Genomic DNA, 26,181 nt, shown 5'->3' on the forward strand with positions numbered 1-26,181 from the left:
AGCAGACACACACACACACACACACACACACACAGGCCTCCCTCCGTCGAGTGTGAGGCAGGGCAGCTCGGGCCATGCCTGGAGGCTGCGTGGGGCGGTCAGTGCTGGCGGTGTGGGTCGGCGGTGTGTTCGTGGGGTCTCTGTGTTACACGGCTCCGGCTGTCAGATGGTTTAAACGTGCAGGCAGAGAGCTGGTGGCGGAGTGATGACATGTTTCATCTCTGCGGGCTGCTTGCTTATACGTGGACGACATAAACACACACATCCCCACTCCCCATCATCACCACGCACTCTCTCTGCACCAGCCACGGGTGTCTGTGTCTGTTCTCAATGTGTGTCTCTGTCTCTCTCTGTCTGTCTGTCTGTCTCTCTCTCTCTCTCTCTCTCTCGTACTCTCTGTCTCCCACTGTATCTCTCTGTCTGTCTCTCTGTCTCTCTCTCTCTCGCTCCGTCTTCCCCTGTCTCCTCTACCTCTGTGTCTCCCTCTCTCTCCCTCTCTGACTTCTCTCTCTCCCTGTTCTCCCTCTATATCTCTCCTCTCTGTCTGTCTGTACTCTGCCTCTCTCTGTCTGCAACTGCCTCTCTCCCCCTCTGCCTCTCTCAGCCTCTTGTGTTTTACCTCTCTCTCTCTTCTCTCTCTCTCTCTCTCTCTCTCTCTCTCTCTCTCTCTCTCTCTCTCTCTCTCTCTCTCTCTCTCTCTCTCTCTCCCTTTCTGTCTCTCATCTCTGTCTCTCTCTCACTCGCGCTCTCTTCTCTCTCTCTCTCTCTCTCTCTCTCTCTCTCTCTCTCTCTCTCTCTCTCTGGCTCTGTCTGTCTGTCTCTGTCTGTCTCTCTGTCTGTCTCTCTCTGTCTCTCTCTCTCTCTCTCTCTCTCTCTCTCTCTCTCTCTCTCTCTCTCTCTCTCTCTCTCTCTCTCTCTCTCTCTCTCTCTCTCTCTCTCTCTCTCTCTCCCTCCCTCTCCCTCTCCCTCTCCCTCTCCTCCCTCTCCCCTCTCCCTCTCCCTCTCCCTCTCCCTCTCCCTCTCCCTCTCCCTCTCTCTCCCTCTCTCCTGTGCCTCTCTGGTGTGAGGATGTCCATTGCTGTATCCACTGCTGGCCCATGACTGTAGCGTGAGTCTGTGTGCCGGGCACTGTAGTATTTGCACAGTGTGACAAGTGTATCTGACTGATGCCCATTGGGGTCAGAACAAGAGCTGTCCATGTTCTCACTGTTTTATTGTAAACCTATTGTACAGATGTACAGCTGCAGATCATAATGTTCCAGGAGCAGAATTAGGCCATTCGGCCCATCGAGTCTACCCCGCCATTCAATCATGGCTGATCTATCTCTCCCTCCTAACCCCATTCTCCTGCCTTCTCCCCCATAACCCCTGACACCCGCACTGATCAAGAATCTGTCTATCTCTGCCTTAAAAATATCCACTGACTTGTGGCCTCCACAGCCTTCTGTGGCAAAGAATCCCACAGATTCACCACCCTCTGACTAAAGAAGTTCCACCTCATCCCCTTCCTAAAGGAACGTCCTTTAATTCTGAGGGCTGTGCCCTCTGGTCCTAGACTCTCCACTGGTGGAACATCCCTCTCCACATCCACTCCATCCAGGCCGCTCACTATTCGGTAAGTTTCAATGAGGTCCCCCCTCATCCTTGTAAACCCCATCGAGCGCAGGCCCAGTGCCGACAGACACTCACGGTGTGTTACCCCCTCAGAGTTGCCGTGGTGGTGAGGGATGGATGCAGGGAGCCGAGCTATGCCGAGCCTGTTAGTGAGGTTGCTTTATCTCACTGTCAGTCGACACTGAGATTCCCTCTGAGACACTGAGAGCTCTTAAGGATAGCGGAGTCAGGGGGTACGGGGAGGAAGGCAGGAACGGGGTACTGATTGAGAATGATCAGCCATGATCACATTGAATGGCGGTGCTGGCTCGAAGCACCTATTGTCTATTGTCTATTGTCCCCAGTTCCCAATATCCCTCTGGCCTCCACTTCCTTAGAAGGCCGAGCAAGTTGGGCAAGTCCCCCAACGACTCTCACCAACTTCTACAGACGCGCCGCATAAAGCATTTTATCAGGACGCATGGCGGCCCGGTCTGGGGGACATCTCCGTCCACGACCGCAAGAAGTCGCAGCGAATTGTGGACGCAGCCCGGACCATCACACAAACCAACCTCCCTCCCACCGACTCCATCTACACCTCACGCTGCCTCGCAAGGCCAGCAGCATAACCAAGGACCAGTCTCACCCGGCCACTCTCTCTTCTCCCCTCTCCCGTCGGGCAAAAGTACAGACGTGTGAAAACGCACACCTCCAGATTCAGGGACAGTTTCTTTCCCGGCTGTTATCGGGCAACTGAACCATCCCACCACAACAGAGAGTAGGGCTGAACTACTATCCACCTCAATGGTGACCTCGGACTATCTTTGACCGGACTTTGCTGGCTTTACCTTGAACTAAACGTTATCATGTATCTGTACACAGTGAATGGCTCGATTGTAATCATGTGTGGTCTTTCCGCTGCGTGGACGGCAATGCAAACAAAAGCTTCTCACTGTACCTCCACTGTACCACTGCGGCTATACCACTGTGCCACCGTGCTGCCCAGTTTATGTTCTTTCTGCATTCGGGTAACCCACTTCAGATCTCCCCTCAGTCTGGGATTTTTGTGAGGGTGCTGATAGAGACACTAACAAAGTGCTGGAGTAACTCAGCGGGTCAGGCAGCATCTCAGGAGAGAAGGAATGGGGGGGCGTTTCGAGTCGAGACCCTTCTTCAGACCCTCGACCCCGAAATGTCACCCATTCCTTCTCTCCAGAGACGGGAAGCAAAAACTGAGCAAAACTCTCCCTGCACGCAAAGAGAGAGTTAGATTTAGCTCTGAGGGCTAATGGAACCCAGGGATGTGGGGAGAAAGCAGGAACGGGGTACTGATTTTGGATGGTAGACACAAAATGCTGGAGTAACTCAGCGGGACAGGCAGCATCTCTGGAGAGAAGGAATGGGTGACGTCTCGGGTCGAGACCCTTCTTCAGCTACCTGCTACTCAGCATTTTGTGTCTACCTTCGATTTAATCTGCAGTCTTTCCTACTGATTTTGGATGATCAGCCATGATCATATTGAATGGCGGTGCTGGCTCGAGGGGCCGAATGGCCTACTTTCTATGTTTAAAAATGGCCTCCTTCCAAAATACCTTGCATTTTCTCACTTGGCAAACGGGGTGGAGTGGAAGGGAATTTTTCGAGCTTGATTAAACTTGTCATATTCAATAATTTAAACCGGTGAGGGAAATGACTTGTACATGATAGAATCCAACAGTAGCCGTATGATCCAATGGTACAAATCTTTGCCACAAGGGTGTCAACTGAAATCAATCCCCTTGGCTTATGTAACCTCGAACAGCCCATGATCTGAACATTGTTGAAACATGATTCAAGGCTTTTATAGTCCTTGCTGGTCCTCAAAGTTCCAACGAGAAAACCCAACGCTTTAGCAGATAAATAATTATATTATTAATAAGTTAAGCAGTGAAGAAAGCCAATGGAATGTTGGCCTTCATAACAAGAGGAGTTGAGTATAGGAGCAAAGAGGTCCTTCTGCAGTTGTACAGGGCCCTAGTGAGACCGCACCTGGAGTACTGTGTGCAGCTTTGGTCTCCAAATTTGAAGAAGGCTATTCTTGCTATTGAGGGCGTGCAGCGTAGGTTTACTAGGTTAATTCCCGGAATGGCGGGACTGTCATATGTTGAAAGACTGGAGCGACTAGGCTTGTATACACTGGAATTTAGAAGGATGAGAGGAGTTGGACATGTTAGAGGCAGGAAACATGTTCCCAATGTTGGGGGAGTCCAGAACAAGGGCCCACGGTTTAAGAATAAGGGGTAGGCCATTTAGAACTGAGATGAGGAAAAACCTTTTCAGTCAGAGAGTTGTGAATCTGTGGAATTCTCTGCCTCAGAAGGCAGTGGAGGCCAATTCTCTGGATGCATTCAAGAGAGAGCTAGATAGAGCTCTTAAGGATAGCGGAGTCAGGGGGTATGGGGAGAAGGCAGGAACGGGGTACTGATTGAGAATGATCAGCCATGATCACATTGAATGGCGGTGCTGTCTCGAAGGGCCGAATGGCCTCCTCCTGCACCTATTGTCTATTGTCTAATTCATTACAGTTCTTTGTTAATAATTATACCATTACTAAGGTCATAAGGACATAAGGAATAGGTGTAGTATTAGGCCATTCGGCCCATCAAGTCCACTCCGCCGTTCAATCATGGCTGATCTATCTCTCCCTCCAAACCCCATTCTCCTGCCTTCTCCCCACTAACCTCTGACACCCGCACTAATCAAGAATCTATCTATCTATCTATCTATCTATCTATCTATCTATCTATCTATCTATCTATCTATCTATCTATCTAATCTATCAATCTATCTCTGCCTTAAAAAATATCCACTGAATAATAACTTTATTCATTACAGTTCCTTGTGTCTGAATAATTTTGTGTACTTAATGTTTAAGGGTATACTTAAAAGACTTGTGTACTTAAAATGTAAAATTATGAGCGGGCAAGGATCGGGGAGACAGTCGGAGACTTGAAGGGCGGCGCAGTGGCGCAGTGGTAGAGTCGCTGCCTCACGGCGCCAGAGGCCTGGGTTCGATCCTGACCACGGGTGCTGCCTGCGCGGAGTTTGCACGTTCTCCCCGTGACCGTGCGGGTTTCCCTCAGGTGCTCCAGTTTCTTCCCACACTCAACGTTTGTAGGTTGGTTGGCTTCTTGTAAATCGTGTAGGGAGTGGATGCGAAGATAGGAGCAAAGAGGTCCTTCTACAGTTGTACCGGGCCCTGGTGAGACCGCACCTGGAGTACTGGTGTGCAGTTTTGGTCTCCAAATTTGAGGAAGGATATTCTTGCTATGGAGGGCGTGCAGCGTAGGTTCACTAGGTTAATTCCCGGAATGGCGGGACTGTCGTATGTTGAAAGGCTGGAGCGATTGGGCTTGTATACACTGGAATTTAGAAGGATGAGAGGGGATCTTATCGAAACATATAAGATAATTAGGGGATTGGACACATTAGAGGCAGGAAACATGTTCCCAATGTTGGGGGAGTCCAGAACAAGGGGCCACAGTTTGAGAAAAAGGGGTAGGCCATTTAGAACGGAGATGAGGAAGAACTTTTTCAGTCAAAGAGTGGTGAAGGTGTGGAATTCTCTGCCTCAGAAGGCAGTGGAGGCCAGTTCGTTGGATGCTTTCAAGAGAGAGCTGGATAGAGCTCTTAAGGATAGCGGAGTGAGGGGGTATGGGGAGAAGGCAGGAACGGGGTACTGATTGAGAGTGATCAGCCATGATCGCATTGAATGGCGGTGCTGGCTCGAAGGGCTGAATGGCCTACCCCTGCACCTATTGTCTATTGTCTATTGTCTATAAAACGCTGGAGTGACTCAGTGGGACAGGCCGCAACTCCGGAGAGAAGGAACGGGCGACGTTTCGGGTCGAGACCCTTCTTCAGAGGTTAAAGCATAACTTCGACGTTGGCGAATGTCGGAAGCTGAGACTGTGTTGGAAGTCAGTGAAGGCAAGGATGTAGTATATGAAGATAACTGCAGATGCTGGTACAAATCGAAGGTGTTTATTCACAAAATGCTGGAGTAACTCAGCGGGTCAGGCAGCATCTCGGGAGAGAAGGAATGGGTGACGTTTCGGGGTCGACCCGAAACGTCACCCATTCCTTCTCTCCTGAGATGCTGCCTGACCTGCTGAGTTACAAGAATGTGTTGTGACCGGCTTTCAAAGCGTGACTGGGGTTTGGTCCCCGGTGTATTGGTATTGAGAGTGTCTTTCCAACAGGACCTCACCAACCCATTGCTGCCAGCATGGAACAGAGTGGGAGGAACTACTCACGGAAATGTGCAAATTACAGGAGTTTTGAGTTTGAGATTATTGTCACAATACAATACAATATATCTTTATTGTCATTGTACAGGGGTACAACGAGATTGGGAATGCGCCTCCCATACGATGCAATAAATTAATTAGCTAGTCAGTATTGATTTAAACAACCCAATGAAACAAATTGGAACAGTTTTAAAACAGAATAAAGTGCAAGTAGATCTGTGCCGGTTCACTGTGCGATGTGACCATCCGGCTCAGCAGGACCGGTTCATAGCAGCTATGGCCCTGGGGATGAAGCTGTTCCTGAGTCTGGAGGTGCGGGCGTAGAAGGCCTTGTAGCGTCTGCCCGATGGTAGAAGTTCGAACAGACTGTTGCAGGGGTGTGAAGAGTCTTTGTGGATGCTGGTGGCTTTTCTGAGGCGTCGTGTGTTGTAGATGCCCTCCAAGGCTGGTAGCTGTGTTCCGATGGTCCTCTGAGCTCTATGGACTACCCGCTGAAGAGCTTTCCTCTCTGCCTCCGTGCAGCTGAGGTACCACACAGGGATGCCATGTGTTAGGATGCACCGAGGTACAGTGAAGAGCTTTTATAGACAATAGACAATAGGTGCAGAAGGAGGCCATTCGACCCTTCGAGCCAGCACCGCCATTCAATGTGATCATGGCTGATCATTCACAATCAGTACCCCGTTCCTGCCTTCTCCCCATACCCCCTCACTCCGCTATCCTTAAGAGCTCTATCCAGCTCTCTCTTGAAAGCATCCAACGAACTGGCCTCCACTGCCTTCTGAGGCAGAGAATTCCACACCTTCACAACTCTCTGACTGAAAAAGTTCTTCCTCATCTCCGTTCTAAATGGCCTACCCCTTATTCTTAAATGATGTGAATAAAGTAAGACATGTTGCTGTGGGAGTAGAGATTTAAAGGAGCGATTGCAATTCGTGATCGCAGATCCATTTCTGTGACTGGTGAACACAGAGTCGCCTGGGTTGGCCGCCATCTTGGATCAGTTTAGAGATCCAGCGCGGGAACAGGCCCACCGAGTCCATGCCGGCCAGCCTTCACCCTTACACTAGTTCTATCGTACGCACGCTCGGAACAGTTTACTTTTTACCGAAGCCCGTTGACCTACAAACCTGTCCGTCGTTGGGAAGTGGGAGGAAACCGGAGGGCCCGTACACTCACAGGGAGAACGTAAAGCTCCGTACGGACAGCACCCGTAGTCAGGATGGAACCCGGGCCTGCAATGCTTTAAGGTGGCAACTCTACCGCTGTGCCACCCACATGCCGTGGAATCTTCCCTCAGACTGAACGTTCCGTAGCCTCTTGTCACAATCCACACCTGGCAAAGATAAACACAGTGCTGGGGTAACTCAGCGGGTCAGGCAGCATCTCTGGAGAAAAGGGATGGGTGGCGTTTCGGGTCAGGACCCTTCTTCAGACCCTGCCCCACCTGCCGCGTTTAATTGCCAGGCCTTTCAGCGACCTGTTTCTGTACAGCACTGTTGTTTCTGTTGAAAGGGTGTGGCTGTTTTTAAAAGTCGCTCAGTGTGAATAACACAAGCAATGAAGCAACGCGGTCTGGGAAACATCACTGATGATCTTCAGTGTTTAGAGATGCAGCGCGGAAACAGGCCCTTCGGCCCACCCAGTCCGCATCGACCAGCGATCCCCGCACGCTAGGACTGTCCTACATCACAGGAGCCAACAAACCTGCGCGTCTTTGGAGGAAACCAGAGCACCCGGGGAAAACCCACGCAGGTCACGGGGAGAACGTACAGACAGCACCCGTGGTTGGGATTGAACCCGAGTCTCTGGCGCTGGAGGGCAGCAACTCTACCGCGGTGCCAACGTGCCTCCCAGCGGGTCTACGTGATTCCCCTCGCGATTAAATATGGATTGGAGGGCACTCGTAGGGTTGCCAACTTCCTCACTCCCAAATACGGGGCAAGGTGACGGCACCGCCCCGCGCCCCTCGTGACCTCACCCAGCCAGCGGCCACGTGCTCCCGCTCCACCAATGGCCGCTGCCCGGGCCGGGCCTACACTGACCGTAACTACAGCGACCCCCTGGCCTTCTGTGTCCGGAACTACAGCGACCCCCGGGCCTATAGTGTCCGGGCCTACTGTGTCTGGGCCTACAGTGTCCGGGCCTACAGTGTCCAGGACTACTGTGTCCGGGCCTACTGTGTCCGGGCCTACAGTGTCCGGGCCTACTGTGTCCGGGCCTACAGTGTCCGGGCCTACTGTGTCCGGGCCTACAGTGTCCGGGCCTACAGTGTCCGGGCCTACAGTATCTGGGCCTACAGTGTCCGGGCCTACAGCTCCTTCTGGGCCTAATACAGGACAGGGAGGGGTCCCGTACGGAACAAACCAATTTATCCCAAAATACCGGATGTCCCGGCTAATACATCCGGGACAGTTAGCGACCCTAGTTGTAGCGCACCAGTTCCATGGATTAAAAAGCCCAATGTCCACAATGGGGTAGAGGTGAATCGGACAGCGCCCTAACTTATGGAAGGACCGTTCAGAAGCCTGATCACAGAGGGGACAAAGCTGTTCCTGAGCCTGGAGGTGCGCGCTTTCATTTAATAAACCAACATTATGGAGTCAGGCAGCGTCACCTCAAGGGATTTATTCACAAAGTGCTGGAGTAACTCAGCGGGTCGGGCAGCATCTCAGGACAGAAGGAATGGGTGACGTTTCGGGTCGAGACCCGTCTTCAGGAATGGGTGGCGATATTCACTGTGGGAATAGACAACAGACAATAGACAATAGGTGTAGGAGGAGGCCATTCGGCCCTTCAAGCCAGCACCGCCATTCAATGTGATCATGGCTGATCATTCTCAATCGGTACCCCGTTCCTGCCTTCTCCTCATACCCCCTGACTCCGCTATCCTTAAGAGCTCTATCTAGCTCTCTCTTCAATGCATTTAGAGAATTGGCCTCCACTGCTTTCTGAGGCAGAGAATTCCACAGATTCACAACTCTCTGACTGAAAAAGTTTTTCCTCGTCTCAGTTCTAAATGGCCTACCCCTTATTCTTAAACTGTGGCCCCTTGTTCTGGACTCCCCCCAACATTGGGAACATGATTCCTGCCTCTAACGTGTCCAACCCCTTAATAATCTTATACGTTTCGAAGAAGGGTCTCGACCCGAAACGTCACCCATTCCTTCTCTCCTGAGATGCTGCCTGACCCGCTGAGTTACTCCAGCACTTTGTAAAATAAATGCCTTCGATTTGTACCAGCATCTGCAGATATTTTCATATGTCACCTCAAGGGACGTTTGTTGGCCTCCTTATATAAAACTTGGCCTCGTTCTGCACGGAGCTCCACAATATGTGCCGTTTCATATTACGGAGAGATAATATTCAATTATATTATGGAACATTGACGTTCCATTACAATAAGGCTCTACTGTTCAGCGTAGTTTAGAGATACATCACGGAAACCGGCCCTTTGGACCGCCGAGTCCGCGCCGATCAGCGATCACACGCACGCTAGTTCCATCCTACGCATAAGGGACAATTTTGCAGAAGCCAATCAGCCTACAAACCTGCACGCCTTTGGGATGCGGGAGGAAATGGGGAAATCCTGGAGAAAATCCACGCGGTCGCGGGTGGAACGTGCAAACTCCGTAGTGGCGGCAGCCGTGGCCGGGATCGAACCCGGGTCTGTGGCGCTGTGAGGCAGCAGCTCCACCCCTACGCCACCGTGCCGCCACCTTGAGAAATTATCCACGCTCTCTGCGGTTCTGTGGTTTCCCGATCCTTCACACACCGCTGGCTCCGTCCGTTAGAGTCACAGCGGACCTCCTTGCCTATCCCGTTCTCCTCCCGTTTGTTCTGCACCAGTTTTAGTCCCTACGTCAGTCGGACTGTCCTTGACGCAATGCTGGAGCAACTTAGCAGGACGGGCAGCATCCCTGGAGTGAAGGAACGGGTGATGTTTCAACCCAAGACCCTTCTTCAGACCCGACCTGAAACGTCACCTGTTCCCCCTCTCCAGAGACGCCGCCTGACCCGCTGAGTTACTCCAGCACTTTGTGTCCACCTTCCATTTAAACCAGCGTCTGCAGTTCCTTCCTAACACATGGGCTGTTCTCTCCACTGGTGCTTGAGTTGAACAGGAGGTCCAGGAGAGGGAATTGGATATCGCTGCCTTCGTCACTGAATGCTAAACATTGCCAGGTGCTGCTGTGCATGGCGTAACCTCTCAGCCTGATAAGCCGCCGACTGTGATTGAAGACTGCTGATAACTTCAGCGGAAGTTTTTGAACGCAGTGGGTGTCAGCCGTGACTAAGTGAGTGATAACAGTCTCATTTTGGCTTCGGGAAGGCAAGTGCAAACTCTCGGCTGAGGCACCCAATGCTGCATTGAAGGACTATTAGTTAAGAGTGGATGTGGAGAGGAGGTTTCCACTAGTGGGAGAGTCTAGGACCAGAGGGCACAGCCTCAGAGTTAAAGAGCATTCCTTTCGGAAGGAGATGAGGAGGAATTTCACAGGGTGGTGAATCTGTGGTATTCTTTGCCACAGAAGGCTGTGGAGGCCGGATCAATGGATATTATTAAGGCAGAGACAGATAGATTCTTGATTAGTATTGGTGTCAAGAGGTTGCGGGGAGAAGGCAGGAGAATGGGGTTGGGAGGGAGAGATAGGCCAACCCCATTTTCCAAGAGAGTAGACTTGATGGGCCGAATGGCCTAATTTTTACCCTATCACGTACGACCTTATGTACAGACAGCACCAGTGGTCAGGATGGAACCCGGGTATCTGGTGCTGTGAGGCAGCAGCTCGACCCGCTGCATAGGGTTCCCGACTGTCCTGAATTAGCCGGGACATCCCGATAGGCTTGTATACACTGGAATTTAGAAGGATGAGAGGGAGATCTTATCGAAACGTATAAGATTATTAAGGGGTTGGACACGTTAGAGGCAGGAAACATGTTCCCAATGTTGGGGGAGTCCAGAACCAGGGGCCACAGTTTAAGAATAAGGGGTAGGCCATTTAGAACTGAGATGAGTAAAAAGCTTTTTCAGTCAGAGAGTTGTGAATCTGTGGAATTCTCTGCCTCAGAAGGCAGTGGAGGCCAATTCTCCGAATGCATTCAAGGGAGAGCTAGATAGAGCTATTAAGGATAGTGGAGTCAGGGGGTATGGGGAGAAGGCAGGAACGGGGTACTGATTGAGAATGATCAGCCATGATCACATTGAATGGCGGTGCTGGCTCGAAGGGCCGAGTGACAATTGTCTATTGTCTATTGAAAGTTTGGACTAAGTTGGTTTCACACGGGACCCGCCCTTGTCCCGTGTGAGTAGTTTTGCCAACCTCCTCGCTTCCCAAAGAAGGGACAAAGGGCGATGTCACCGCCCCGCGCCCCGCGGCCGCCATTGGTGGAGCGGGAGCGCATGGGCGCTGGCTGGGTGAGGTTGCATGAGGTTGCGTGACGTCGCCCTTTGTCCCTTCTTTGGGAAGAGAGGAAGTTGGCAACCCAACCGCTGCATCGCCGTAGCGTATTCGCCCGTGGAGTATTTGATCAGGAGTTGCCCGTCGTTAAGAGCCTGCTTTGAGCTGATCGCCCCTAAGTACAGCTGCTGTAATGGGATTCTGGGAGATGTTTCCTGAACAGAATGACGTGTCATTCAGACAGTCCTGACTTAGAATTTCAGGAATGCATGTTTATTTTTCTCTTTTTTGTTGTTGTTGTTGATGTAGTACAAGAAATATTCCTGCAATTCTGACAAGATAAGCAGGCCTTACACGAGGAACTGCTGTTTTCTTTCCGAGGCCACATCTCAGCCCGCACACAACCTTCTTGTGAGGCTTTGATATTTCTGTGGGCTGTTAAGGAATCCATTTTATTAACTACACGGGAACGCGGTGGCTTTTGAAACAGCCGGAGTCCGTTTGTGTGTTGGATACGGGCGTCATTTATGGGGGACTTTACAGTGCTGACTCGCCTTCTCTTAACATGGAGTTTGCTAACTTATGATGACGTTCAGCGATATTTTCATCAATGGTTAAAAATTTCTGTGACGAGGTTTGCTTTGTCATCTGCATCTTAAAAGCTGAGCAAAGTGATGGATACCACATCATCTTGAAGTGAACAAGGTGGACAATCAGTCTGAAGGAGGGTCTCGACCCGGAACATTACCCATTCCCCGTATAGCCGAGGAAGGATGTACTGGCGCTGGAGATTAGGGTTGCCAACTGTCCCGTATTAGCCGGGACATCCCGTATATTGGGCTAAATTGGCTTGTCCCGTACGGGACCGCCCTTGTCCCGTATTAGGACCGGGGGCCGCTGTAGGTCCAGACACTGTAGGCCCAGGAGGCCGCTATAGGCCCGGACACTGTAGGCCAGGGGGGGCCGCTGTAGGCCCGGACACTGTAGGCCGGGACACTATAGGCCCAGGAGGCCACTATAGGCCCGGACACTGTAGGCCCAGGAGGCTGCTATAAGCCCAGACACTGTAGGCCCAGGGGCCACTGTAGGCCCAGGGGCCGCTGTAGGCCCGGACAGTGTAGGCCTGGGGGCCGCTGTAGGCCTGGACACGGTAGGCCCGGGGGTTGCTGTAGGCCCAGACACTGTAGGCCCAGGAGGCCGCTGTAGGCCCGGACACTGTAGGCCTGGGGGCCACTGTAGGCCAGGACACTGTAGGCCCGGATAGTGTAGGCCTGGAGGCCCGGGCGCCGCGTAACGGAGTTTTGCCTAGCAACCCGCCTCCCGGCCCGGGCCGCGGCCACGCTATTGGTGGAGCGGGAGCACGTGGCGGCTGGCTGGGTGAGGTCACTTGGGGCGCGGGGCGGTGACGTCACCTTTTGTCCCTTATTTGGGGGTGGGAAAGTTGGCAACCCTACTGGAGAGGGACCAGAGGAGGTTTACGAGAATGATCCCGGTGACGTATGATGAGCGTTTGTCGGCACTGGGCCTGTACTCGCTGGAGTTCAGAAGGATGGGGATGGGGGGGGCCTCATTGAAACGTACCGAATACTTTAAAAGGGTAGAGTGGATGTGGAGAGGATGTTTCCACTAGTGGGAGAGTCCAGGACCAGAGGTCACAGCCTCAGAATGAAAGAACATTCCCTTCGGAAGGAGATGAAGAGGTATTTCTTTAGTCAGAGGGCGGTGAATCTGTGGAACTCATTGCCACGAGACGTCTGTGGAGGCCAAGTCAGTGGATATTTATAAGGTGGAGATTGATTATTTATTAGTACGGGTGTCAGGGTGTTTTGTGGGGAGAAGGCAGGAGAATGGGGTTCGGAAGGAGAGATAGATCAGCCCTGATCGAATGGCGGAGTGGACTTGTGGGCCGAGAATGGGGTTGAGAGGGGACTCGAAGGCAGGAGAATGGGGTTGAGAGAAGGACGTGAAGGCAGGAGAATGGGGTTGAGAGGGGACGTGAAGGCAGGAGAATGGGGTTGAGAGGTAACTGGTATGGAGGAGAATGGGGTTGAGAGGGGACTTGAAGGCAGGAGAATGGGGTTGAGAGCGGAGGGCAAATGTCCGCGCGGTATCTCTAAACTAAACTAAAAAGTAAACTAAACAAGTGTTAGCCATTGAAGAGAGTGCTGGTTTTTTTTTAAAATGAAGCTTTTCTCTTGTGTTTCAGTCACAATGAAAAGACCACTACGTTCCAGGACCCAGTGACAGGGGTGGTCCCCATTGAGAACTGCATCTTCAAACTGGAAGACAAGTAAGTCCCCCAGCTCCTGTTGTCCCCGATCGACGCAGAAATCGCTGGAGTTGCTCAGCGGGGGGGCCAGGCAGCGCCTCTGGAGAGAGGGAATGGGTGACGTTTCGGGTCGAGACCCTTCTTCAGACCCTTCTTCAGACCCTTGATCTTTACTATCAGTTCTCTCCGTGCGTCAGAGGCCCGGCCCGTCTTCACGTTCCTCCCCCGCTGTTGTAAGGGTCCAGATCCGCAGAATTCGAGAAGCGGTGAACACGGGTTTAAGGTGAGGGAGGGGAGGATAGATTTAATAGGAACCGGAGGGGTAACAAAGGGCGGAGGATGTTATGGAACGAGGCCGTTGAGGCAGGGACTGTCGCAACGTTTAAGAGACACTCAGACAGGTACATGGTCTGGACAGGTTGACAGGGATATGGGCCGAGCGTAGGACCAGTGTAGGTGGGGCATGTTGGTCGGTGTTGGCAAGTTGGGTCGAAGGGCCAGTTTCCACATTCTAAGTAGATAACGTAGAACGAGTGATCAGTGGTCGGCGTGGACTCGGTGGGCCGAAGGGCCTCTTTCCATGTTTAGTTCGCTTTAGTTTTAGAGATACAGCCCGGAAACAGGCCCTTTGGCCCACCGAGTTAGATAGAGCTCTGGGGGCTAGCAGAATTAAGGGGTACGGGGAGAAGGCAGGCACGGGTTACTGATTGAGAATGATCAGCCATGATCACATGGAATGGCGATGCTGGCTCGTCGGGCCGAATGGCCTCCTCCTGCACCTATTGTCTATTGACCCATGGACTTTCAAGAGAGATCGGCGGCTTACGGTGATGCAACCCAGAACGTGACAGAACAAGGCGTTGTCTTGCGCGCACCTCTTTGCCGAGCTGCCCAGGTGTGGGAAATAGGTGCACAGGTGTGTGTGTGTTTCTGTTAAACTCCCTGACAAGGGTTTATTGTGTACGAACCGTATGAGCTTCCAAAAATCACAACTCTGCAGAGAACAGTTGAAGGCAGAAGCAGGCATCTCAGCCTCACAGGCAATCTTCTAACCCTGGAGGCGATTTATGGGATCCAAATATTTTTGGCAGGACTGTGAGGATGAACTTGGGCCCTGTACGCTGCTAAATCCTCACTGTCAACAGAGAACAGTCTGCTCTGCGGGTTTGGATTCCAGAGTCAACAGTGTTTAATTGTCAGATGTGGCCACACTGGAACAATGAAATTCCTACTTTAGTTTAGTTTGGTTTAGTTTAGTTTAGAGCAGCTTAACAGCTCTGCCAGTGTGATGGACGGACGTATGGATTCTGTGGGTGAGAGATGGTCTTGGCATCAAAGGACTGGACAAGCTAGACGCACGAAAAATATTCCCAATGTTGGGGGGAGTCCAGAACCAGGGGCCACACACAGTCTTAGAATAAAGGGGGAGGCCATTTAAAACTGAGGTGAGAAGCAACTTCTTCACCCAGAGAGTTGTGAATTTGTGGAATTCTCTGCCACAGAGGGCAGTGGAGGCCGAATCACTGGATGAATTTAAGAGAGAGTTAGATAGAGCTCTAGGGGCTAGTGGAATCAAGGGATATGGGGAGAAGTTGGCACGGGTTACTGATTGTGGACGATCAGCCGTGATCACAATGAATGGCGGTGCTGGCTCGAAGGGTCTCCTGCACCGATCTTCTATGTCTATGTTCGGCACAGGTATTGTGGGCCGAAGGGCCTGTTCTTGTGATGTGCTGTACTGTTCTGTGTTGTATGTTCAGTTTAGTTTTTTGCCACGTGTACCGAGGTACAGCCAAAAGCTCTTGTTGCGTGCTAACCAGTCAGCGGAAAGACAGTACACGATTACTATTGTTCCATTTACAGTGCGTAGATAGATACATGATAAGGGAATGACGTTTAGTGCAAGGTAAAGCCAGCAAAGTTAGAGATACAGTGTGGAAACAGGCCCTTCGGCCCACCGAATCCGTGTCCACCATCGATCATCGGTACACTAGATCTATGTTTTCCCAGTTTCTCATCCTACATACTTGGGGCCAATTTTACAGAAGCCAATTAACCTACAAACCTGCACGTCTTTGGGATGTGGGATGAAACCGGAGGAAACCCACTCGGTCACAGGGAGGGAACGTGCAATAAACTAAACTAAACTAAACTTACAGCGCCGGAGACCCGGGTTCGATCCTGACCACGGGTGCTGTCTACGGAGTTTGTACGTTCTCCCCACGAGGGATTTCTCCTGGTGCTCCGGTTTCCTCCCACACTCTAAAGACGTGCAGGTTTGTAGGTTAATTGGTAAAAATTGCAAATGATCCCAAGTATGTGTCGGACAGCGTTAGTGTGCGGGGATCGCTGGTCGGCGCGGACTCGGTGGGCCGAAGGGCCTGTTTCCGCGCTGTATCTCTAAAGTAAACTAAACTAAGCAGAGGGTAGGCCGCACGGTGGAGTGGCGGTCGAGCTACTGCCTCACAGCGCCACGACAACGGGAGTTTGCACGTTCTCCCCGTGACCTGTGTGGGTTTTCTCCAAGACCTTGGCCTTCATAACAAGAGGAGTTGAGTATAGGAGCAAAGAGGTCCTTCTGCAGTTGTACAGGGCCCTAGTGAGACCGCACCTGGAGTACTGTGTGCAGTTTTGGTCTCCAAATTTGAGGAAGGATATTCGTGCTATTGATGGCGTGCAGCGTAGGTTTACTGGGTTAATTCCCGGAATGGCGGGACTGTCATATGTTGAAAGACTGGAGCGGCTAGGCTTGTATACACTGGAATTTAGAAGGATGAGAGGAGATCTTATCGAAAGGTATAAGATTATTAAGGGGTTGGACACGTTAGAGGCAGGAAACATGTTCCCAATGTTGGGGGGAGTCCAGAACAAGGGGCCACAGTTTAAGAATAAGGGGTAGGCCATTTAGAACTGAGATGAGGAAAAACTTTTTCAGTCAGAGAGTTGTGAATCTGTGGAATTCTCTGCCTCAGAAGGCAGTGGAGGCCAATTCTCTGAATGCATTCAAGAGAGAGCTAGATAAAGCTCTTAAGGATAGCGGAGTCAGGGGGTATGGGGAGAAGGCAGGAACGGGGTACTGATTGAGAATGATCAGCCATGATCACATTGAATGGCGGTGCGTACAGGCTCGAAGGGCCGAATGGCCTCCTCCTGCACCTATTGTCTATTGTCTATTCTCTTCAGTTTCCTCCCACACTCCAAAGACGTGCTGGGTTGCAGGTTAATTGGCCTTGGTATAAAGTGTAAAATTGTCCCCAGTGTGTGTGTGTGCAGGGCAGTGTGGGTGTGCCGGGATCGCTGGTCGGCGCGTGCTCAGTGGGCCGAAGGGCCTGTTTCTGAGCTGTATCTCTAAACAAAAAAACCAAACGAGACTTTTCTGAGGGGAGAAGGCTGATGTCTCAGTTACAATGGCCTTGAGTTGAACCTGACTTTGTGTACTGTCTGTATGCCCAGAGTTTATTTTCCATTTGCTTTCGTTTCCTCCCTTGTCACAGGGAGTTGAGGAACAGCTCTGAACTACTATCCACCTCATTGGTGACCCTTGGACTATCCTTGATCGGACTCTGCTGGCTTTACCTTGCGCTAAACGTCATTCCCTTGATCATGTTTCTGGGCACTGTGAATGGGTCGATTGTCTTTCCGCTGTCTGGTCAGCACGCAACACTGTACCTTTTCACTGTACCTCCGTGCACGTGACGATAGACTGAACTGAGACTGACACTGGCCTTTAATTGGCCTTTATCGTGGGTAAGTGGCAGAGGATCAAAGGAGATTCGAAGGGCGTCAGAGAGAGAATAGGTTGCCAGGCTATGTGGAAATAATGGACAGAGACCAACTGGATGACTCTGTTGGGAGCTGGCATGAAACCAAAGGGCTGAATGGCTGCCTCTTGGTTCATATTAAGCCAGCTACAATTCAGGCTTCCTTCAACACCATTGTGCGACAAGGATCAGGTCATCTCGTTTAGCGATATTCACTGTGGGAATAGACAACAGACAATAGACAGTAGGTGCAGGAGGAGGCCATTCGGCCCTTCGAGCCAGCACCGCCATTCAATGTGATCATGGCTGATCATTCTCAATCAGTACCCCGTTCCTGCCTTCTCCCCATACCCCCTGACTCCGCTATCGTTAAGAGCTCTATCCAGCTCTCTCTTGAATGCATTCGGAGAATTGGCCTCCACTGCCTTCTGAGGCAGCGAATTCCACAGATTCACAACTCTCTGACTGAAAAAGATTTTCCTCGTCTCAGTTCTAAATGGCCTACCCCTTATTCTTAAACTGTGGCCCCTTGTTCTGGACTCCCCCCAACATTGGGAACATGATTCCTGCCTCTAACGTGTCCAACCCCTTAATAATCTTATACGTTTCGAAGAAGGGTCTCGACCCGAAACGTCACCCATTCCTTCTCTCCTGAGATGCTGCCTGACCCGCTGAGTTACTCCAGCATTTTGTGAATAAATACCTTCCATTTGTACCAGCATCTGCAGTTATTTTCTTACGATACTCTAAATGCGGCCTGCAACCTTTTATTTTCCCCTCGGGTGGAAAATAAAATACTAGAGGACATGGCTTTAAGGTGAGAGGGGCAAAGTTTAAAGGAGATTTTTTTTTTTTAGATTTAGAGATACAGTGCGGAAACAGGCCCTTCGGCCCACCGGGTCCGCACCGCCCAGCGATCCCCGCACACTAACAATATCCCACACCCACAAGGGACAATTTCTTTTTTACATTTGCACAGCCAATTAACCTACATACCTGTACGCCTTTGGAGTGTGGGTGGAAACCGAAGATCTCGGAGAAAACCCACGCAGGTCACGGGGAGAACGTACAAACTCCGTACAGACGGCGCCCGTAGTCAGGATCGAACCTGAGTCTCCGGCACTGCATTCGCTGTAAGGCAGCAACTCCACCGCTGCGCCACCGTGCCGCCACAAGTGTGCTGCCTCACAGCGCCAGAGACCTAGGTTCGATCCCGACCACGGGCGCTGTCTGTACGGAGTTTGTACGTTCTACCAGTGACCCGTTTTCTCCGAGATCTTCAGTTTCCTCTCACACTCCAAAGCCGTGCAGGTTTGTAGGTTAATTGGCTTGGTGTAACTATAACTTTAAAATTGTCCCTGGCGTGTGTGGGATAGTGTTAGTGTGCGGGGATCGCTGGTCGGCGCGGACTCAGTGGGCCGAAGGGGCCTGTTTCCGCGCGGTGTCTCTAACCTAAACCAAACTAAAGGTTATTGGTGCCTGAAAGCGACATTGAAGATGCTTTTAGATACAGTGGGCACATGGAAGGGCAGGGAATGTGCGGGCAGAAGCGATTAGTGGCAATGAAGTCATGTTCAGGAGGCACACTGTGGGCTGAAGGGCTTGGCCCTGTGACCTATGTATATTCTGCTGCTCCAATGTATGAAATTGTAAATTGTCCCTAACGTGTGTAGGATAGTGTTGGTGTGTGGGGATCGCTGGTCGGCGTGGACCCGGTGGGCCGAAGGGGCCAGCGTCTCTAAGCAACGGCCACGTTGCATCTCTAAGCTAAGCTAAACTAAACAGTCACATACCACGATAACACGTCTAAATATAGCGCTCATTGGACCTAAATATAAAAGATGTTCGTCTGCAACACATTTACACACCTGCACTTGGATCTGTTCTCACAGCTTTCCTCTTGTCTCAGCTGCAAAGCAACCTCATGCTGAAGAAAAGGAATTTCAGTCAACGAAACAAAAAGCAAAAAAAACAACCTCCCTTCCATTGACTCCGTCTGCACCTCACGCTGCCTCGGCAAGGCCAGCAGCACAATCAAGGACCAGTCTCACCCCCGGTCACTCCCTCTCCTCCCCTCTCCCATCGGGCAAGAGGCACAGAAGTGTGAAAGTGCGCACCTCCAGATTCAGCAACAGTTTGCTGTCAGGCAACTGATCAATCCGACCAACGACAAGAGAGCAATCCTGGGCGCCCATCTACCTCATTGGACTATCTTTGATCGGACTTCACTTGACTTAATCCCGCACTAAACGTTATTCCCTTTGTCATGTATCTGTGCACTGCGAACGGCTCGATTGTAATCACGTGTTGGTTTTCCACTGACTGGTTGGCACGCAACAAAAGCTTTTCACTGTACACGTGATAATAAACCCGACTCAACTCAACACAAATTATTCCAAATCCGACATTGCAATTTGAATTATTGGGCGTGGAACGGATTAGGCATGGAACGCAGGAGGATGAGGGTTGATCTTAATGGAGGTGTATAAAATCATGAGGGGAATAGGTAAACGGTAATACACAGAGTGAGGAAATCAAGAACCAGAGGACATAGGTTTGAGGAGAGAGGGGAAAGATTTAATAGGAACCACACTCTGGTCTCAGAAAGCCAGGAGCGGTCACGAAGGGTAAGCAAGGTCATCAGGCCATATAGTGATAGGAGCAGAACTGGGCCATTCGGCCCATCATGTCTACTACCCCACTCAATCACGGCTGATCTATCTCTCCCTCCTAACCCCATTCTCCTGCCTTCTCCCCCTGACGCCCGTACTAATGAAGAATCTTATTCACGCGGAGGGTGTATGAAATGAGCAGTTAGAGGAGGTACTGTAGTGGCATTTAAAAGACACTTGGACGTGTACACGGAGAGGAAAGATTTAGAGGGATATTGGGGAAATGCAGGCAGAGACGGGGCGAGCGTACGAAGGAACTGCAGACGTTGGTTTACACCGGAGATAGAGACAAAATGCTGGAGTAACTCAGCGGGACAGGCAGCATCTCTGGAGAGAAGGGATGGGTGACGTTTCGGGTCGCGTCTGAAGAAGGGTCCCGACTCGAAACGTCGCCCGTTCCTTCTCTCCAGAGCAGCTGCCTGTCCCGCTGAGTTACTCCAGCATTTTGTGCCTACCTTAGATGGGGAGTCTCGGTCGGCAGGGATGCGTGGGGCCGAAGGGCCTGCTTCTGTACTGTGCGACTCACACGACTCTGCCAATGGTATCAGAGCAGAAGGACGTCGGCTATTCAATCAGTGTCGGGGAATTGTGTCCTTTTGGTCTTGTCACTGAAGGTCGGCACATTTGTCGTTCCAGACCTTTGTCGAAGATGTCGATTTGGACGGAGGTTCGTGGTGAAGGAGGAGGAGGAGGAGGAGGAGGAGGAGGAGGAGGAGGAGGAGAGGGGCATCGGCCAGTCAGCATCGCCAGTGAAGTGTCCAACCACACCCTGGTCTCAGAAAACCAGGAGCAGCCACGAAGGGTAAGCAAGGTCATCGGGTCATGTAGTGATAGGAGCAGAACTAGGCCATTCGGCCCATCAAGTCTACTCCGCCATTCAATCACGGCCCATCTACCTCTCCCTCCCAACCCCATTCTCCTGCCTTCTCCCCATAACCCCTGACACCGTTACTAATCAAGAACCTTATCTAAGGCATCACAAAATGCTGGGGTAACTCAGCGGGTCAGGCAGCATCTCAGGAGAGAAGGAATGGGTGACGTCTCGGGTCGAGACCCTCCTTCAGATCCGAAACGTCACCCACTCCTTCTCTCCAGAGATGCTGCCTGACCCGCTGAGTTGCCCCAGCATTTTGAGATACAGCCGCCATTGGTGGAGCGGGAGCACGTGGCCGCTGGCTGGGTGAGGTCACGTGAGGGCGCGGGGCGGTGACGTCACCTTTTGTCCCTTACTTGGCAGTGAGGAAGTTGGCAACCCTAGTTCTATAGGACTTTGGTTCGGCCTGATTTTTGTGCGTAATGTGCAGTTCTGGTGGGTTTGGAGAGGGTGGATATTTTTAAGGCACAGATAGATAGAATCTTGATTAGTACGGGTGTCAGGGGCTATGGGGAGAAGGCAGGGTAACGGAGTCAGGAGGGAGAGATTGATCAGCCATGATTGAATGGCGGAGTAGACTAGATGGGCCGAAATCTGCTCCGATCACCTGTGACCTTATCTTTAAATCTGAAATCAAAAAATTGCAGGTACACTCTTCCCTGTCAGGAGGGAGTGTGAAACATCCAGCTAAAGGAACAGAGGCTCATCGACCTTACATCAGTGGGCAGTTTGTGAAATAGAAACATAGAAACATAGAAAATAGGTGCAGGAATAGGCCATTCGGCCCTTCGAGCCTGCACCGCCATTCAATATGATCATGGCTGATCATCCAGCTCAGTAACCTGTACCTGCCTTCTCTCCATACCCCCTGATCCCTTTAGCCACAAGGGCCACATCTAACTCCCTCTTAAATATAGCCAATGAACTGGCCTCAACTACCTTCTGTGGCAGAGAATTCCACAGACTCACCACTCTGTGTGAAGAAATGTTTTCTCATCTCGGTCCTAAAAGAATTCCCCCTTATCCTTAAGCTGTGACCCCTGGTTCTGGACTCCCCCAACATCGGGAACAATCTTCCCGCATCTAGCCTCTCCGACCCCTTAAGAATTTTATATGTTTCTATAAGATCCCCCCTCAGTCTTCTAAATTCCAGCGAGTACAAGCCCAGTCTATCCAGTCTTTCATGCACCTAAAACTGGTGGATCACGGTATTCCCATTTTCTCTCCTAAAGCTAATTTCACGTCTGTCTGAACAATGGAACGGAGACACTTGTCTTGATGTGACTCTCACTTTCGTTGCACTTTTTAAAATATATTCAGCATCTTGGGTCAAAACTCATTTATTATTTATTCGTTTCTATTGGTTTCTATTGATATTGGTGCCTGTTGTGTTGGTTCCTATGTTCGTACGATTGTCTTTGAAAGATTTGCACTGTCGTCCTGTTTCTAATTTCGTTGTACCGTTGTTCGTACAATGACAATAAAGGCATATTATTATTATTATTATTATTTAAAAAAACAACAGTCTCTCCCAGTGATGACAGATTAGAACTTTACAGCACTTTGCAACAAAGCATAACTTCATCTATTCCTGGCTAAGTAACTTGCGTCTTTAATGGGTCTGTTGGTAAGTGGTTAATGGGCTTACGATCTTGGGTAGCTGTCTGATTCACTCTCACAGTTGGCTTGATGGAACTTGCTGCTAGGAATTGACTTGATTTAGTTGACTTGATGTAACTTGCTGTAAGTGCTGAAGTGAGTGTCTCTCTTGATGACTCCCTCTGTTGCTGAGTGTCTTTGAGTTGGAAAAGCCCCAAAATCCACGGGGGGGGGGACACGTTGGCGTGGCGTTAGAGCTGCTGCCTCACAGCGCCAGAGGCCCGGGTTCCATCCTGACCACGGGGAGTTTGTACGTTCTCCCCGTGACCTGCGTGGGTTTTCTCTGAGATCTTCGGTTTCCTCCCACACTCCAAAGACGTGCAGGTTTGTAGGTTAATTGGCTTGGCGTAAAGGTAAATTGTCCCCGGTGTGTGTAGGATAGTGTTAACGTGCGGGGATCGCTGGTCGGTGCGGAATCGGCGGGCCGAAGGGCCTGTTTACGCGCTGTAACTCTAAACTAAACTAAACCTCCTTGTAGTCCAGCATTAGGATTGCCTTGGAGGTATTAACCCCTGTGTTTGGCTATCTCTCTGGAGTTATGAACACAACAATAATACTATTTCTGGCTCATCGTTCTCAATGATCTGTAAGAATTATTCTGCAGGCGCAAAGAATGTGATATAAATTAAGGTCAAATTGATCTGAGTCAGATGAGGGAAATAACTGCAGATACTGGTACAAATCGAAGGTATCAGAAAATGCTGGAGCAACTCAACGGATCAGGCAGCATCTGGGAGAGAGCGAATGGGTGACGTCTCGGGTCGAGACCCTTCTTCAGACGGAGTCTGAAGAAGGGTCTCAACCCGAAACGTCACCCATTCCCTCTCTCCTAGATGCTGCCTGACCTGCTGAATTACTCCAGCATTTTGTGATACCATCTCTGAGTCCGAAGATATCAGTTTATGTTCGGCACTGACCTTGTCGGCCGAAGTGCCTGTTCTTGTGCTGCCCAAGATCTTCCTGAAGTATTTTAGATTTTTAGATTTAGAGATACAGCGCGTAAACAGGCCCTTCGGCCCACCGAGTCCGCGCCGCCCAGCGATCCCCGCACACTAACACTATCCTACACCCACTAGGGACAATTTTTTTTACATTCACCCAGTCAATTAACCTACATACCTTCACGTCTTTGGAGTGTGGGAGGAAACCGAAGATCTCGGAGAAAACCCACGCAGGTCACGGGGAGAACGTACAAACTCCGTACAGACGGCGTCCTTAGTCGGGATCGAACCTGAGTCTCTGGCGCTGCATTCGCTGTAAGGCAGCAACTCTACCATTGCGCCATATTTTAAGGCGGCACGGTGGCGCAGCGGTAGAGTCGCTGCCTCACAGCGCCAGGGACCCGTGCACGATCCTGTCCCCGGGCGCCATCTGTACGGAGTTTGTACGTTCTCCCCGTGGCCTGCGTGGGTTTTCCTCCAGGATCTCCGGTTTCCTCCCACACTCCAAAGGCGTACAGGTTTGCAGGTTTATGGGCTTGGACAAAGATTCTAACTACTGTAGGATGGTGTTAATGTGCGGGGATCGCTGGGCGGCACGGACTCGGTGGGCCCGGGGGGGGACATGTTTACGCGATGATCTCCAAACTGAACTAAGCTAAAAGACGTTAGACACGAAAAGCTGGAGTAACTCAGCGGGGGCAGGCAGCATCCCAAGGGCCGAGACACTTCTTCAAACTCCGTCTAACTTCAGTCTAACTAAAAGGAGTCTTGGTTTGTGAACCCGACTGTTTTAAACTCCTCTCTCCGCAGATTTCTCGGCTGTCAAAGAAGAGCGCCTCCTTTGGCAAGAGGTCGAACTCCATGAAGAGGAATCCAAACGCTAACGTTCTGAAGCGTGGTTGGTTGTTTAAGCAGGTACAGTGCGCCCGGTACTGAGACACGAAGTGGATGCACCAGACAGCAGACAGACGCAAAACGCTGGAGTAACTCAGCGGGACAGGCAGCACCTCTGGAGGGAAGGAATGGGTGGCGTTTCGGGTCGAGACCCTTCTTCAGACGGGAGAATCAGGGGAAATTGAAACGAGAGATATAGACAGTCTAGAAGGAGGGTGTGAAGAAGGGTCTCAGCACCTGTTCCTTCCCTCCAGAGATGCTGCCCGTCCCGCTGAGTTACTCTAGCCTTTTCGTTGTCTATCGTAGTGGTGTAGAGAGATGGTGTGTGACTGCAATGTAATTTCGTTCGGTACCTCGGTACCGAATGACAAATAAAGCTTTGTATTGTATTGTATTGTATAAAGAACAAATGAATGGAAGATGTGCAAAAATAGTAACGACGATAAAGGAAACATTATTAGCCATTATTAGCTGTTTGCCAGGTGGGAACGAGAAGCTGGTGAGACTTGGGTGGGGGAGGGGTGGAGAGAGAGAGGGTGTACAGGGCTCACTTGAAGTTAGAGAAATCAAATTCATACCACTGGGTTGTCAGGTGCCCAAGTGAACTATGAGGTGCTGTTCCTCCAATTCCACCAGCAGTTTGTTTTACTGAGTTTGGCAACTGAACCATCCCACCACAACCAGAGAGTGGTCCTGAACTACCATCTCCCCCAGTGGAGACCCTCGGACTATCTTTGATCGGACTTTACTGGCTTTACCTTGCACTAAACGTTATTCCCTTATCCTGTATCTGTACACTGTAAATGGCCCGTGTATTGTCTTTCCGCTGACTGGTCAGCACGCAACGAAAGCTTTTCACTGTACCTCGGTACAGGTGACAATAATCTAAACTGAACTACTCCAGTATTCAGCGCAGCTTGCCACCTTCATTCACAGCGTGGTTTGGGAAACAGCTCCATCCAAGACCGCAAGACATTGCAGAGAGTTGTGGAGGCAGCCCAGACCATCGCACAAACCAACCTCCCTTCCCATTGACTCCGTCTACACCTCACGCTGCCTCGGCAAGGCCAGCAGCACAACCAAGGACCAGTCTCACCCCCGGCCACTCCCCACTTCTCCCCTCTCCCATCAGGCACGAGGTACAGAAGTGTGAAAACGCACACCTCCAGATTCAGGGACAGTTTCATCCCGGCTGTAATCGGGCAACTGAACCATCCTATCACCAGCTGGAGAGCGGTCCTGACTTCCCATCTATTTCATTGGAGTCCATCGGACTATTTTTAATCGGACTTTATCTTGAGCTCAACGTTATTCCCTTTATCCTGCATCTGTACACTGTGGAGGGCTTGATTGTAATCTTGTCTGGTCTTTCCGCTGACTGGCTAGCAGGCAACAGAAAAGTTTTTCACTGTATCTCAGTGCACGTGACAAGAATAATCTAAACTGGGACATCTCTCTTGCTGGCTAATTAGCAGCTAATGTAGCAATTTACTGGTGAGCCAGGGCTACTCATCAGCCACCCGATCAGCAGATTTTGGATATGATTATGACCATATCCTCAGAATAAAAGGACGTAACTTTACAAAAAGGAGATACTGTATACACTGGAATTTAGAAGGATGAGAGGAGATCTTATCGAAACGTGTAAGATTATTAAGGGGTTGGACACGATAGAGGCAGGAAACATGTTCCCAATGTTGGGGGAGTCCAGAACAAGGGGCCACAGTTTAAGAATAAGGGGTAGGCCATTTAGAACGGAGATGAGCAAAAACTTTTTCAGTCAGAGAGTTGTGAATCTGTGGAATTCTCTGCCTCAGAAGGCATTGG

At 50.8% G+C, this 26,181-nt stretch overlaps 1 protein-coding gene across 1 annotated transcript in view; it reads left to right on the plus strand.

Moving 5' to 3' along the window:
• Nucleotides 1–26,181, plus strand: part of plekha6 (pleckstrin homology domain containing, family A member 6) — a 131,995-nt gene that overhangs the window by 36,715 nt on the left and 69,099 nt on the right. The window contains exons 2-4 of the mRNA XM_078420330.1: nucleotides 13,491–13,574; nucleotides 20,623–20,788; nucleotides 24,271–24,375. Of these exons, the coding sequence (XP_078276456.1) occupies nucleotides 13,491–13,574; nucleotides 20,623–20,788; nucleotides 24,271–24,375 (355 nt within the window). The remainder of the gene's footprint in view (nucleotides 1–13,490; nucleotides 13,575–20,622; nucleotides 20,789–24,270; nucleotides 24,376–26,181) is intronic.

Source organism: Rhinoraja longicauda, chromosome 24 (genome assembly GCF_053455715.1).
Source record: "Rhinoraja longicauda isolate Sanriku21f chromosome 24, sRhiLon1.1, whole genome shotgun sequence".
Lineage (NCBI taxonomy): Eukaryota > Metazoa > Chordata > Chondrichthyes > Rajiformes > Arhynchobatidae > Rhinoraja > Rhinoraja longicauda.